Source organism: Rhopilema esculentum, chromosome 21 (assembly GCF_057945365.1).
Source record: "Rhopilema esculentum isolate cy_ngs chromosome 21, ASM5794536v1, whole genome shotgun sequence".
NCBI lineage: Eukaryota > Metazoa > Cnidaria > Scyphozoa > Rhizostomeae > Rhizostomatidae > Rhopilema > Rhopilema esculentum.
This window is the reverse complement of record NC_142835.1, coordinates 11,295,642-11,309,247: the sequence shown is the minus strand read 5'-3', so window position 1 is coordinate 11,309,247 and position 13,606 is coordinate 11,295,642. Positions and strand designations below refer to the sequence as shown.

Genomic DNA, 13,606 nt, shown 5'->3' with positions numbered 1-13,606 from the left:
CTTGCAATTTTCGTGGAAGTTATAATGAAGCATATTCAAAATGTGACCAACACAAATTTTAGGGAATTTTATTTTTTAGCTCAATGCTTGGTGAAAAAAAGTAACTGAAAGTCATTCTTGAAATTCTTCTCATTGATAAATCCTTGCTAATGTTCCTCATAAAACTCTGCCCATCAAACGTCTTTTTATAGAGATCATCAAACATCATAAAAATTCCATCTATTTAATGTTTGTGTGTATTTTGAACATTTTTGACAATAGCAAGCCTGTAGACACTGAGGGCAGGGGGTAATGCCCCCAATAATGTGCGAAAAATATGTTTGAAGATCTTACAAGCGCAGCTTGATCTGACAGTATTTCGTAAGGCAGGTATAGAAAAAGCTATATTTCTACCCACGCCCCTACGTTCCTACGTTCCAGGAGCTCTACGTAAATTTTCGAAGGCATGCTATATTCTTGAACACAAATTTGAAGACAAAATGATTTCACGTAGGTACTAAATGTTCCAAATTTTTGCGAAAAAAATAGCTTTTTGCGCCATTTTTGAAATAAGACAATGCAATAAACTTTCTTTAGATATTTTTGCAATAATTTTCAACCATTTGGTCGCTTATTATGACATTGTACAAAACTCTGGCTTGAAGAAAATATTTAATAAATGCAAAATTATCGAGTCAAGTTCAATTAAATAAGATTTAGGAAAAAAGTCCTGCGATTTCTGAAAAGCGAGGGGTTAATTTTTCACCCTAATGCAATTTGATATGATGGTTTATTTAAGGGTACGAGTTTAGAGTTGTTGTGTTTTGAGGCAGCACTAAAGAAAAAGCTCAAGCCGATTTCTCATCAAGTCTGGCAATGGGATGATATACGGAGCATTATGTGGGTGGCCATGAAGTCTATGAAACCTAAGACAACCGCTCATGAAGTCTCGACAATTGTTATGCTTTCAATAACAAGCTTCTAATGTTGTTTGAGAGCTGATGAAGCAAGCAAGGCAAAGATGAACAAGAAAATACAGTATGTATCAGTAAATACAGTATGAAAACACAGTGTGAAAGCTGCATAGAAGAGGGATCTTTACAGAACGATTTCAATTATAGTTTGTAGTCAAGTGTGTGAAATACTTGTCTGTGAAAGGCATAAATACATTACCACACAACAGTATTAATCAACGACGTCAAATTCAATGATGATTTAGTAGCTACTAGCTATAGTGTTCTAACATTATAGTAAATTTTCTTAAATTTCAAGGGTGATCTTACAGATGTTTGAGAAAAATAAATATACCTATCAAAAATAAGGAAATTACCTATAGCTGTAGGTGTATGGCTACAGAGGGCTTATAAAGGGCAACTAAAACTAAAAAAATCTTTGAAAACCAAAACATCTACAAGCATTTATAATTGCTTTTTAAGATAAAATGGGCGCATGGTTCAAAGTTAAAGAGATGTCACTTGGCCAATTGACTCACAATAAAGCAGGAAAGTAAAACTGGATGTACTCCAAAGAATCTCCATTGATGTGCTTGTTGCTTAAAACTGGTTAATAAAAAGTACAAGAAAATTCAAAATGGCTTTTCTATTCTAAAATGCCAGGCTCGATTTACTATTTTCAAAATCTATGGCATACTTTACATAATGAAATTTATAGTATTTTTTTAAATAAATACAGGATAATATTTTTTGGGTTTGCTCTGCAAGATGCCTAGATGGTTCTCTTCTTTATAAATATTCGGTTCTGTGCCTTCTTGGTGCCTTCTTGGTACTTAAAAATTCAGATGCTATTTAAGCCAGGGACACTGTTGCATTTCTATTTCACAGATTGTACTTCCAAACCAGCTGCAAATAAAGTTCAAACTGCTCCAAGTATATCATACACGTAATTATAGCTCTGTGAGCCAACACAGTACGGCGTAGTATCATTGCAAGGCTTGAATCCAAGGGTTGGGCAGTTAGACTGATCTGCTGGTCCGTCTTTTGCATACGTGTCAGTTGCTGTGCTGGACCAGCATTCGCCTGAAAATATAAAAGTCCTATCAAAACATAAACTGCCGGACCAAAATTTGCATTTGTGAGCGAGGTGAGTCCCTCCAAGGAATAGTCGACAGTTTTATCAAATTCCCTTTCTTGTTTTGTGAATATTATTGCCGAGATCTTCAGCTCCTCTGCCACCTTCCAGAGGGCCATGACCAGTAATTGCAAAAGTTAAATTTTTACTTTGTTGACAACAGAGACAGGCAGAAAATTGTCAACCGAGGAACTAGGAAACTTTTAATCTCAACAAAAAGGAAGCGAAATTGAGTTTAACCAATCGGTACAATATAGAAAAAATGCCTCATCATATTTTGTCTTTCCATTTTAAATTGCTACGAAAAGTGTTTTAATGCTTTGGAGAAAGCGTGACAACATCCTTGAGCCTCACCCTACAAATTCAGTATCTCGTAACCAGAAATAACGTATTGTATTTGATATTTGATACTTAATAAGTTTATAGTATTTGCCAAATCAAGGTATGTGAATGTTAGAAGTGTTCTAACTATCAAACTCTGAAAGGAACAAACTTTTATAGCCTTCATGACAGACACCTAATGACATTCAGGGGCGGAGCCACGGGGTGAACTGGGGTGGACATGTCCACCCCACTTTTTTAAGATGGACATGTCCACCCCAAAACTGGACTAAAAACTTAAGGGGGGGGTTGATGGCTTTTTTCTGAGATCGGAACTTTTTTTCGTTTTGATGGCTAGGCTAGTTCAGGGGCGAAAATACCGGGGGGTGTGGGGGGGTGTGATACCCCCCCCAATCCAAAAAATAGTCGATTTCGCAGGGCAATCGAAGATTTCGCAGGGCGCCAAGAAGAGCTTTATTGCCACGCAGAAATGCCACCTCGGAAGTTCGTAAAGGGCTGTTTAGGAATTTCTGAATGGAAATATCGTATTTTTTATGAACCTCCCTTCCTGACATTGTATTTTAGAGAACGGAACAGGTATGTAAATAAAAGCTCCGTTATTTGCAAGGCGAAAGCATTTCTTACCGAAAGTCATAGCCAATGGATGCAATGATGGATGCATATGTTTATGAGGGCAAAATTGAGTCCATGCAAATTAGTTTTAGTTGTAAATTATTTTCATGACAGGCACGGCGTCACTGGGGGAATAGGGGGCTGAAGGCCCTCACTTTGATCAAGATAAGAATTTTTTATCATTTTTTCTATTTTTTTTTAACAGTGCATGAACTAAAAATCATAATAAATCGTTAAGATACCGAATTTGTTTCATCTAATTGCTAACTTTTTCACGTATATTTTTATAATTTTTCTTTCATTTGCATTAATTCAGTAAATCATTTTCTGTATCATTGCAATGTTTTAATTTTTGATGTGTAAACATGCTCTTCTCGATACAAGAAACTGCACATTCCTGTTCAGGAAAAAAAATTCCTCAAATCAAAACAACATCTTCCTCTGTCATTCACAACTACGTGCAATCTGAAACGAAAGGTTGCCGTTTCTTTCCTTCCCCAACGTTTAACGCTAGAGTTTTAGCATGATATTCCCCCTCCCTATTTTTTCCAATAGACAATAATATTTTCAATAAACAATCAGTTCTTTTAGCACAATAGTATTTTGCTAAATTTTTGTCTGAAAGATGCTTTTTAGCCCTTTTAGAAGGTATAACTTCAAAAATTTTCTTCACGTCGGACCCAACCATGGTGGGTCCTCCTACCTCACTAAACTTGATTCTTAGTCCCCCTGAGCTAAATTTCGTTGCGCTGTCTGCATCATGTATCCCCCCCCCCCCATTAGCTGTTTATTAGCTAGTATTTTGCAAACCAACATTAAATGAAGTGAATATAAAAAAAAATTACGCTCACGTAGAGAAATAGATATTTCATAGGCAATGAAGTTTGAAGGGATTTCATAGGCAATGATTTGTTTTTATTGCTTAGAAGTTTGTCCTTGGTAAAGACCAGTGTACACTGGTAAAGCTTTCACTAGTAACCTATAGACAAACCGTTGCTACGAGGTCTGCAGGGCACCAGTCAGTTTTGCAGGACAGAAACCCTTTTCACCCCCCCAAACCTATTGGCCAAGTTACGCCCCTGGGCTAGTTACAGTTCTTTTCAGATTTTAGCGGACATAGAGTATGGTGTGTTGGATCATCAGTTTCATAAATAGAGAGAAACTAAAATGAATATGATTTATGAAGCACAGTTTTATCGTGCTAAACAGTTGGTTCTTAGAGTGTGGTCTTTGCCTTCCTTCCTTTTTAAAGGTTTTTGGCAATAATTAACGTTAAAGCTTATACCCAAACTTTGTGAACCTTTGCCGTTGGAATTTAACTCTTCAATTGAGGGTTTTACAATGTGTCAAACTTGGTTATCAATAACGAGCGCGATATGGTCTTGCACCGATTTTTCACCCAGACCCCTTAATCAGCTCCACCCTTTCATTGTCCACCCAATTATTTTGGGGCTGATTATTATGCCTCCTCTCCTAAATTCCCGCAAAATAACTTTGTCATTATACATAGCTTCAACTTATACGGGTTCGACGTCACCAAAATGGCTTGAACATGAACGCGTTCGATTTTACAAAAATGATCCCTTTGTATATTGACATGTGAAAATCATACCGTAATATTGTAAGCCGAAAATTTTCCTCTGTTGTTTAGCACTCTCTTCGGCACATTTGCAAACTAGAGACTGCATAAAGCTGTCCCATGAAGTCCAACTTATTACTTCTCTGTCTGAAAACAGCAAATCTGGCAGTGGTCTTGGACTCTGCTGACTGTCCCTGTAGCATCCTGTGCCAGCACGTCGAATTTTGACGGATTTACACGCTAAAACCAATCAAATTTATCAATTGATTCCATTTGTTCAACTTTTTTCGATAATAACTGTGTTCATATTGCCTTGCTTGAATCATGATAAATGGATGTTTCAATCTGAATACAATCATACCACTATTATTTCTTTTGTATTCCAATCGAAAAACTTTATTGATAGTAAATATAACAAAAATTATTAGCAATGTACGACGTCAACCTACTTTTCAAATCAGATAAATAAATTTTGGGAGGTGTTCATGCCTTAAAACAAACGTTTTTTTCTAATTCTGAAAAAGGTTAACTTTCGCTTAAAAATCCCGATAAAGATGGCGCTACAATTCATTTTAAATGATTACTTACTCACTGTGAGCTTGTCTTCTTCACCTGAAAAATAACCATGCTAAAGTTAATTCCAAATAAGATCTTAATCATTGTAATTAGATATAGTTAAAGGTATTTGACACAGGTAAAAGTGGTTTACAGCCACTTGACCCCCAGAGGTTGACCAATCGAATTGCGCACAGGAAAAAATGCCTGCAGTTTTCGGCTTTCTGCAAATTGGCGAAACCCTAGAGTGGTTTCACGTGAATAGTATCAAATTCCTTTCAAACGCGCGTGCTCTGATCGAGTTATTTTTGATTCGCTGTACTTATGCATATCAAATACCTTTAATAACCTAGATTCACAAGGAATAAAATTGTATAATTTGACAAAAGGTTTGCAAAATTTTATTGCAGAAGGAAATATGATGACTCAAATTATTTTTAATAACGATAATACAGTTAGCAAATAAATTTAGTACCAGAATGAAAATGTAATAGTTTGTTTGTTAGAAACACGACGTTTCGAGCATGTACTCGTTATATCAAGTCATTACGTAAGGTCGAAAACAAGTACATGCTCCAAACGTCGTGTTTTTAACAATCAAACTATTACATTTTCATTCTGGTACTAAATTCATTTGCTAACTGTATTATCGTTATTCTGGCTGGAGTACCACACGCAACGTGCATATTTAATCAAATTATTTTTAGACACAATCAGTACCCTAGCAATACCTACTGTAACTCCTTTTGCCTAAGTGCCACCGCCTGCAGCAATATTTCAGAGTTTTTGTGTCATACTGATATCAACAGTGCTCTATCGTTGCTATGAAAATCCAATAAGTAAGGCCCAAAACATCACTCAAAAATTACAGGATATTAACCATTAAGAAACTGCAGTGTCGGTAATTTTGACCAACCGACATCCTCTGCATTATTTCTTATTTTACACAAGATGAAATGGGCTGTTTTTTGTATTTTCATACAGCCAGTTACTTAGGCCGGTTTTGAACAAATAGTCGCAAAGCATGCCGGTTGCGCAAGTGCATGTAAGTAAAGTAACAGCATTGCATCTACCTTCTCCTTCCCTGCAAGGTCTTTCAGCTGAACTCTTTATTGCTTCGCCTAATTTACCCAAGTTCTCTTTATAAAATACATGCGATAATTCTGGAGGAGATGCAAGGTAATATAGCGTTGAATCCTTTATGGGTTTGCCGATACCCACTGCAAACGACGTCGTATTTGTGGAGTTGAATTTTTCCACTTCCGGGTGAAGTGTCAAGAGAATTTCTTCACCGTTACGATACGTCATATACCTAGCATTGAAAAGAAAGTCATGTTTTTATCAATTTCAGATTCATCAAGATAAAATAATTGTTTTAGTTTGGTTACATTTAATTATAAATCAGTCCTATATACAATTCTTTACAATTACAGTACAATTAAACACACCACAGTACGTCAAATTTACTAAAAATTACAAATCTGCAACTTAATAGAGGAAAAGGACATGATTTTATTTAGAATAGATTAGATAAAGAGGAGCTTTCTAGATAGGCTAACTAATCGAGGGAGGCCCTCCCCTCCCATAAAAACAAAGACATTCGATGAAATAATAAACCAATAAAAAAGTAAGTCAGATGATCTTCAGAATGATAAGTCTACGAGATGTGAAGGGAAGGTTAAATTAAGAAAAGATATAGAAGTCAGTGAAAACTATTGAAGTTAGTAACACTCAGGAACAAAGCAAAATGACAAAGAGTAGCCTATATCTGGAAAAATGGAACTTTAATTAAACTAAACATTAAACGAATATTTCTTTATTCATTTTTATTGCTTTTATCGAGACCTGTATGCCAGGGTTAAATATATCAGTTTGGTTGTTATTTATTTGAAAATTTTATTTCTCTCGATATTCTTATTGCCGTTTTGTTTCGTTCCTCGCTGTAACTGTGTACCACCTTGCTCATTGCAAGATTCAAAGAAACTGGCACTCGGCCTATCCTATGTTTCTTGTTTCTTTGAATGCATTTTGAACTTTTTGCTTTCGTCTCAATATGACCTTAGTTCTAGGCTACTGGTAAACGTACAAGATTCTTTATACAAAGTGTACCTTCGTGCAATTTCTATAAGACCAGCATTAGAGTATCAGACATAAAAAAAGATAGATTAAGAATTCTGGAGGTCATTTGAGATACAGTTTAAAGAAACAAAAAGTTAACATATCATAACATAGCTTTCCACAAATGTGCGAGATAATATGAAAAATATCTATAGAAGCAACTAAAATAGTGGTGATGTTTTGAATTAAATTTTTCAATCGGCTATTCAGTAGCCAGAAATCAAAACACTCACCCGTCGGTAAAAGTAATGAAAACTTTCTTGCTTTTTTCTTTCTCAGATGATTGAGACTCAAACAATTTTCCAGCTTCTCGTACAGCTGCATCAATGTAGGTGTGACCTTCTTTTGAATTTTTTTGCAGGTCTTCTAAAGTATCAATTGCCTGTGAAGCGTTGGTAGTAAATGCCTGAATCACCTGGGGTTAAAAGAAATAAGTTGTACTTTGGTCCTTTTCAAGTATTCTTTTTGACGTAACTATTTGTATTTGTTTCTACCTAGCATCCGAAGGTAGTGTTTAGGACACTGAGAAGCTATGCTTATCGAGCAACATCCTGCTCCTTCGTCTGAATGTGACCACACCTCATCATTTCAAAGAGCCGGCAAGTCCCCTCTCTCTAGAGGTGAAAGTTTGGTCATTTCAGAGACTCGGAATTCCAGACCCTTGGACCACTGTCCTATACACAGAGCGATTCGCGCACCTTTATCGCTTTCAGTTAGAAACATCTCAGCTAATAAGCAAGTTTTAGTAAGAAACTTGATAAAACCAACAAAACAGCTTTGAATCAAGTAAAGAAAATTATGTACAGAAGAAGCAAACATTATCATGGTACCAGCATTCTTCGTACAGTGCAACATGTTGAGCAATCTTAAGCTTGTTGTTCCTACTTTTCCAGCCTAGGGGCTTAAGCCTTTGTTCTCGTTAAAAGGATACACTAAATTATTATCTAAAAAACCAAAGAAATGTCATTCGATTTCATTCCAACATTATTTTCCTTCCATCACTATCACATCGTTATCGTTATTTCAATTACCCAGTCACATTATCTGCAACTTAACCAGTTCAAGTACTTCTTGAATATGAACATTTTCAAAGACCCCTGTATTACCAAACTCTTTATCTTCTCAAAAACAGACTGGAAAGATTGCCAACTAGTTTACTCACTGTTGCATTTGTGCTGAAGCTGATAATTGCGAATTTGTTTCCACTGTTCTCAACCTTGTTCGTTAGAATCACTTCCTTTGCACTGCCAACTTCTGTTAGCCATGCCGAAGAATCGATGCTGCCGGAGGTATCAAGTGCAATCACAAGGCTCAAGGGATCATAGCATTTGCCATCTGCAACGAAATACCATTGAATTTGCTACAGTGAAGTGTAAAGCTAAATTTATCCGACCCCATTTTTCCGTTTAAGCCTCCATCACAATGAACCTTAAGGCACACAGATGTATTTTTTATTAAGGTTTTAATACATTTTTCATATACACATTGTTCACGGCCATCTTGTTTGAAAGAATGAGCCCCTGTCTACAAAACAGTGTAATATATTTTTGTTATTGAAGCAAGACCACCTTTTTTTGTGAACCTGTTTGTAATTAGTTATCCAGTTATCCAGAAAAATAGCTATCCATCTCAGACAAGATTTAAACACCACCAGAAGGATAATATTAAGGTGAAAGTTGCTCTCCCACTCTCCCGACCCCATAACGCGCCTTTCTGTTCATAATGATCCGAAACTGTATTTATAAGTCATAGGTCAGAAAAGACATTCGACCTCCTTTTCAAAGCTGACTTTTGTTAATCTCGACATGCATATATTATATATTAATAAACAAAATGTGAAAACGTCAAGTTTGCCAAAGCCTCTGATTTGTATGATTTAAATCAAATCATAATTTAAAGCTAATTTAAGACATTATTTAAGAGATTTAAGACAATTTATGATTTAAATCAGACTTTTTCAAAAAATCTGTCAAAATGGCACTTTAGACTCGAAATCATTCTGGAATAAGCTCAAATCATACTTATTTGGAAAAAATCATGATGATTGAGACATCTGTTTGTCAGAGAATAACTCACTGATCACTGACCCAAAAAACATAGCTGAAATCATGAATAATTACTTCATTAGTGTTGGCCATGCTACAAAACAAATGAACGCAAAAGAGGATTCCAATATATCTCTGCATCAAGTTATTAAGATGTTTGAAAAACATAAGAGCATAATCAATATACTAAAAAATTTAAAACATAAGGGTCCTTTTGAATTCCAACCTACTACTAAGAAAATATTACAAGAAATTAGCCTTAAACTTGACCAAAGAAAAGCCTGTGGTCATGATATGATAAGTGCTAAATTCTTAAAGCTCTCTGTTAACTTCATTGCAGGGCCTTTGGCAAATATTTTAAACAAATGCATACTACAAGGAACATTTTCTAGTCTGATGAAAATGGCAGTTGTTTCTCCTGTATACAAAAAGAAAGATCCATTCAACAACGAGAATTATCGACCAATTAGTGTTCTTACAGCTCTTTCAAAAGTCTTTGAAAAAGTTATAGAGCTTCAACTGTCTCCATTTCTCAATATGAACTTCTCTGACATTTTATGTGCCTACAGAAAACATTTTTCATCACAGCATGCTTTAATAAGGTTAATAGAAGAGTGGAAAACTAGCCTAGAAGCTAAGGAACACACTGCAGCTGTCATTATAGATTTGTCCAAAACCTTTGACAGCCTCCCCATAAATCTACTAATTGCAAAACTAGCTGCTTATGGAGTCGGTATAAATTCACTCAAACTTTTACAGAGTTATCTCACTGACAGAAAAAAAATGGTGAAAGTCAGTGGATATTTTAGTCCATGGAGGCCACTTAATCAAGGAGTGCCCCAGGGCTCAATACTTGGACCATTGCTCTTCAACCTTTTGTAGCTTTGCAGATGATAATACAATCTCCATTTCTGCTGTAAATGCTGATGAACTCCATAGATTAGTACAGCATAACACCAATAAATGCATTGACTGGTTTAATTCAAATCATATGACAGCCAATCCATCTAAATTTCAATCACTAATTGTGGGTAATAACGACAATCACATTACAGATTTTTTTATAAATGATGGCTTCAAAATAAATGTAAGTAGCGAAGTAACTCTACTTGGAATTCAAATCGATGAACAACTAAAATTTGACTTGCATATTGATAAAGTCTGCAAAAAGCTGCCATTCAGCTAAACGCAATCAAAAGACTAGCTCGATTCATGGGCAGCAAAGAAAGAGTGGTGATTGTTACTTACTTTGTTCTTTGTCACTTCAATTACTGCCCCCTCATCTGGTTATTCTGCAGTAATGCAAGCCAAAAGAAGCTCGAGAAAGTAAACGAGAGGGCCCAACGATTAGCCCTCTCAGACTACACTTCATCGTATCCTAAACTTCTAGTCAAGGCTAAATCTACTACAATTCATATTCACTCCATTCGGCTGCTAGCACTAGAAGTTTACAAAACTTTGCACAACTTGAATCCAGCCTTTATGAAAGACTACTTTCTCCCAAAACCCAATAGCTTTAATCTTCGAAAAATAGATACTCTGTCTGTTCCAAAGGTTAAACGACAAGTTATACTATAAGATCTATTAGCTTTTTGGGTCCAAAGGTTTGGAATTCTCTTCCAAATGAAATAAAATCATCCAAAAATGCAAGTCAATTCAAAGTTCTTATAAAAGATTCAGGGGCGCAGTGGGAGTTAACTTTTTGGAGGGGGGCAAAGCTGAAAATTTTCTGATAAAACAATGATTTTTCCAACAATTTTTTTCTCAATACATTCCTTGAAGACTACCCTTGTTGCATACACTGCAACACTTGATACTACAATATCACGAATGGATCTGGAAATCGTTAATGAATTGATCGTTCGTTATACACCTTCAAGTTCAACAATAGCCTTTATTCTAGCAAAACTTACCAAATATAAATCGCTATGAACAAAACTGCATCTAGTTATAAATTTACACCCTACAAGCCTTCTCGCTATACTAGACAATAAACTGTCACGTTAGTGTTTATAGCTGTTTATAGCAAAAAGTTTTTTTTGGCAAGTTTTAAGTCGCATCATAATTACTTTGCACTTATTTATGCTAAACCTTAAATAGATATAACGCGTCCAAAAGAATAGTTTTTCTTTAAAGAATATTTATAAAACTTTTACTCGAGCAGCATTTTTCTCAAAAGAGGTGTGGCAGCATACAAATCGATGATGTTACCATAGTCTATCGACTGTAAAATATCACTTTCGACGTTGATTGTTATCGGAGAGGAAAGGCGGTCTTGTCCCATTGTTGACCGTAGCCGTTTTTTTAAAATCCTCAGTTTTGAAAAAGCTCTTTCATAGTTTGTTGAACCTATTGGCAAAGTGATGAGAACCTTGTAAAGAAAGACCAGCTATGGAAAGGCACTTTGCAGGTTGTACTTATCATCAACTGAAGAACTGAATGGAAGTTTTCTCTAATCAAGACTTTCTCCTGCAGCCGGCTGAGGGCTACTCTTCTTTCTAACTTTCCTAAATTTATGGTAATTATTGACGAAAGAGCTGTACTCATCTCTTAATTTTTCGTCATCCAGGCCGTAATTCTTCGCAACCTTTTTGAATGACACTGCACACAACTGCCTTTCAATTGTTTTTTGAAAAAATTCAGGGTTGAGCAAGGCAAAATGTGTCAAAATTGCCTTATGAGACGTGAATCTTGTATTCATTGAGCTGATAGCTGTATCTACCATCACGATGATATACGGATTCCCTATTTCCCTCTAATTCATCTATGCAATTTTCCCCTGGCATCTTTTTCTTTCTGCGTATACGTCGTTCGACAAAATTTTGCTCTTCTAAGTCATGGCGAAAACAATTAATTTTTGCGTCTTCTACAACTTCTACAACACCAGCGAATTCATTTCGAAATGAACTGAGTTGAACTTTAGCTGTCGGAAATGGGAGTTTATAAAATAACTGAGACCAGAGCGTTAATATCCCTTACAAATTTCAGCATTGCGAATAATCCGATAAATACTCTAATGGAAATAAGTAAGAAGGGTTGAGCATGCCCTATTTTACAACAGGTTTAAAAAAATATGCGACCTTTTGGACAGGATCGATAAAAACCTTACATTTTGTCTAATATTTCAAATTTTTCGACAAACGTTGGATTTTCCGACTATCCGACAAAATTTTTGCCAGGGGGGGGGCGGCTGCCCCCTGCCCCCCGAGCCACTGCGCCCCTGAAAAGATTGGTACTTCGAAAATCAATGCGCCTGTAACGCTTGCAGTCAATGACTTCCATAATGCAATCTCTTAAATTGCTTCATGTTAGTGTTTATTAGTGTTCACACTATTGTCAAACTAACAGTAAAAAGAGGTATTATTATCTATTTATGATAACAATGATTGATAACAAAGACGATCACGAAATCGATATCCTACCTTTCTTGTAGCAGATGATCATCCCAACAAAAGCCAATATGTACAATGAATTTATCAACAAGCTCATGTTTACTGTTAAGAGTTTGCAAGAAAATTTACTGCTATCGCTCGCTTTTATCGTGAATCAACACACCCAGGTCTTTTCAGACGCATTATATCACGAGAGAAAGCTGCTGTTTGTACATACACCAGAAGAAGTGTATCAAGATCATGCAATATAATGAAGGAGACCAGCCAATTAGTAAATAGGACAATAAAGCACCATTGACCAGCGATCACGCTCGTTAAAATCAAGGCACAGGTACCAAGGATACGACATTAGATTACATATTGTTTTCTCAGCGAAGGGTCTAGGTGTCTTGTGGCATTTAGAAAAGCAATTAAGAAATTTACCTACCGCATGAGCAAGAATAAATATAAAAAATGGAGATTAAAAATTTTTATGCGCAGAATATTTCTTCGTAAAATTCTTGTTTCTAACATTGACTAGAAAGTGCAGCTTCATTTGACTGGAAAAGGCAGCTTTAATATAGATTTTACTTTCCGTATGAGGACCACGAAGGAAAACACGAATTTCATGTCAAAAATGACAACCCAGACAATTCATAAGAGTTTCTAATACTTAGAATATTCGTCATGTAAATATTGCAAAATAAAGCTAGCTGCTTTTAAAAATAGCAAAATGAAACAAAATTTTAGACAGTTTCACTTGATTAACTGCAAAGAGTAAAATAAGTAACTCTTCGGGTCATTCTTTTGAAGGATAATTGATAAGAGTCAGTTTGATAAAGAGACAGTTTATCCCTGCCTATAACTGCCACACATAATGCTACGATATGTATGCTATGAAAATGTACTTTAAATAT

General features: G+C 35.7%; 1 protein-coding gene across 1 annotated transcript; it reads right to left on the bottom strand.

Moving 5' to 3' along the window:
- Window positions 1-439: 439 nt before the first annotated feature.
- Window positions 440-13,061, bottom strand: LOC148957722 (uncharacterized). Its single transcript, XM_089115059.1, has 7 exons — window positions 12,741-13,061; window positions 8,436-8,608; window positions 7,507-7,688; window positions 6,229-6,467; window positions 5,189-5,212; window positions 4,634-4,840; window positions 440-2,015 (listed from the first exon to the last, which is right to left on the bottom strand). Exons 1-7 carry the CDS (start codon window positions 12,805-12,807, stop codon window positions 1,852-1,854), a joined length of 1,056 nt encoding a protein of 351 aa, XP_088971185.1. The 5' UTR covers window positions 12,808-13,061; the 3' UTR covers window positions 440-1,851.
- Window positions 13,062-13,606: the final 545 nt, after the last annotated feature.

What these genes read in the sequence shown, in the direction of transcription:
- LOC148957722 (XM_089115059.1), bottom strand. Translation starts at nt 12,807, where the DNA reads ATGAGCTTGTTGATAAATTCATTGTACATATTGGCTTTTGTTGGGATG. An exon ending in AGAAGACAAGCTCACAGTGA is followed by an intron (nt 4,841 to 5,188) that starts GTAAGTAATCAT and finishes GATTGGTTTTAG; the next exon opens with CGTGTAAATCCGTCAAAATT. An exon ending in TTTCGGCTTACAATATTACG is followed by an intron (nt 2,016 to 4,633) that starts GTATGATTTTCA and finishes TTATATTTTCAG; the next exon opens with GCGAATGCTGGTCCAGCACA.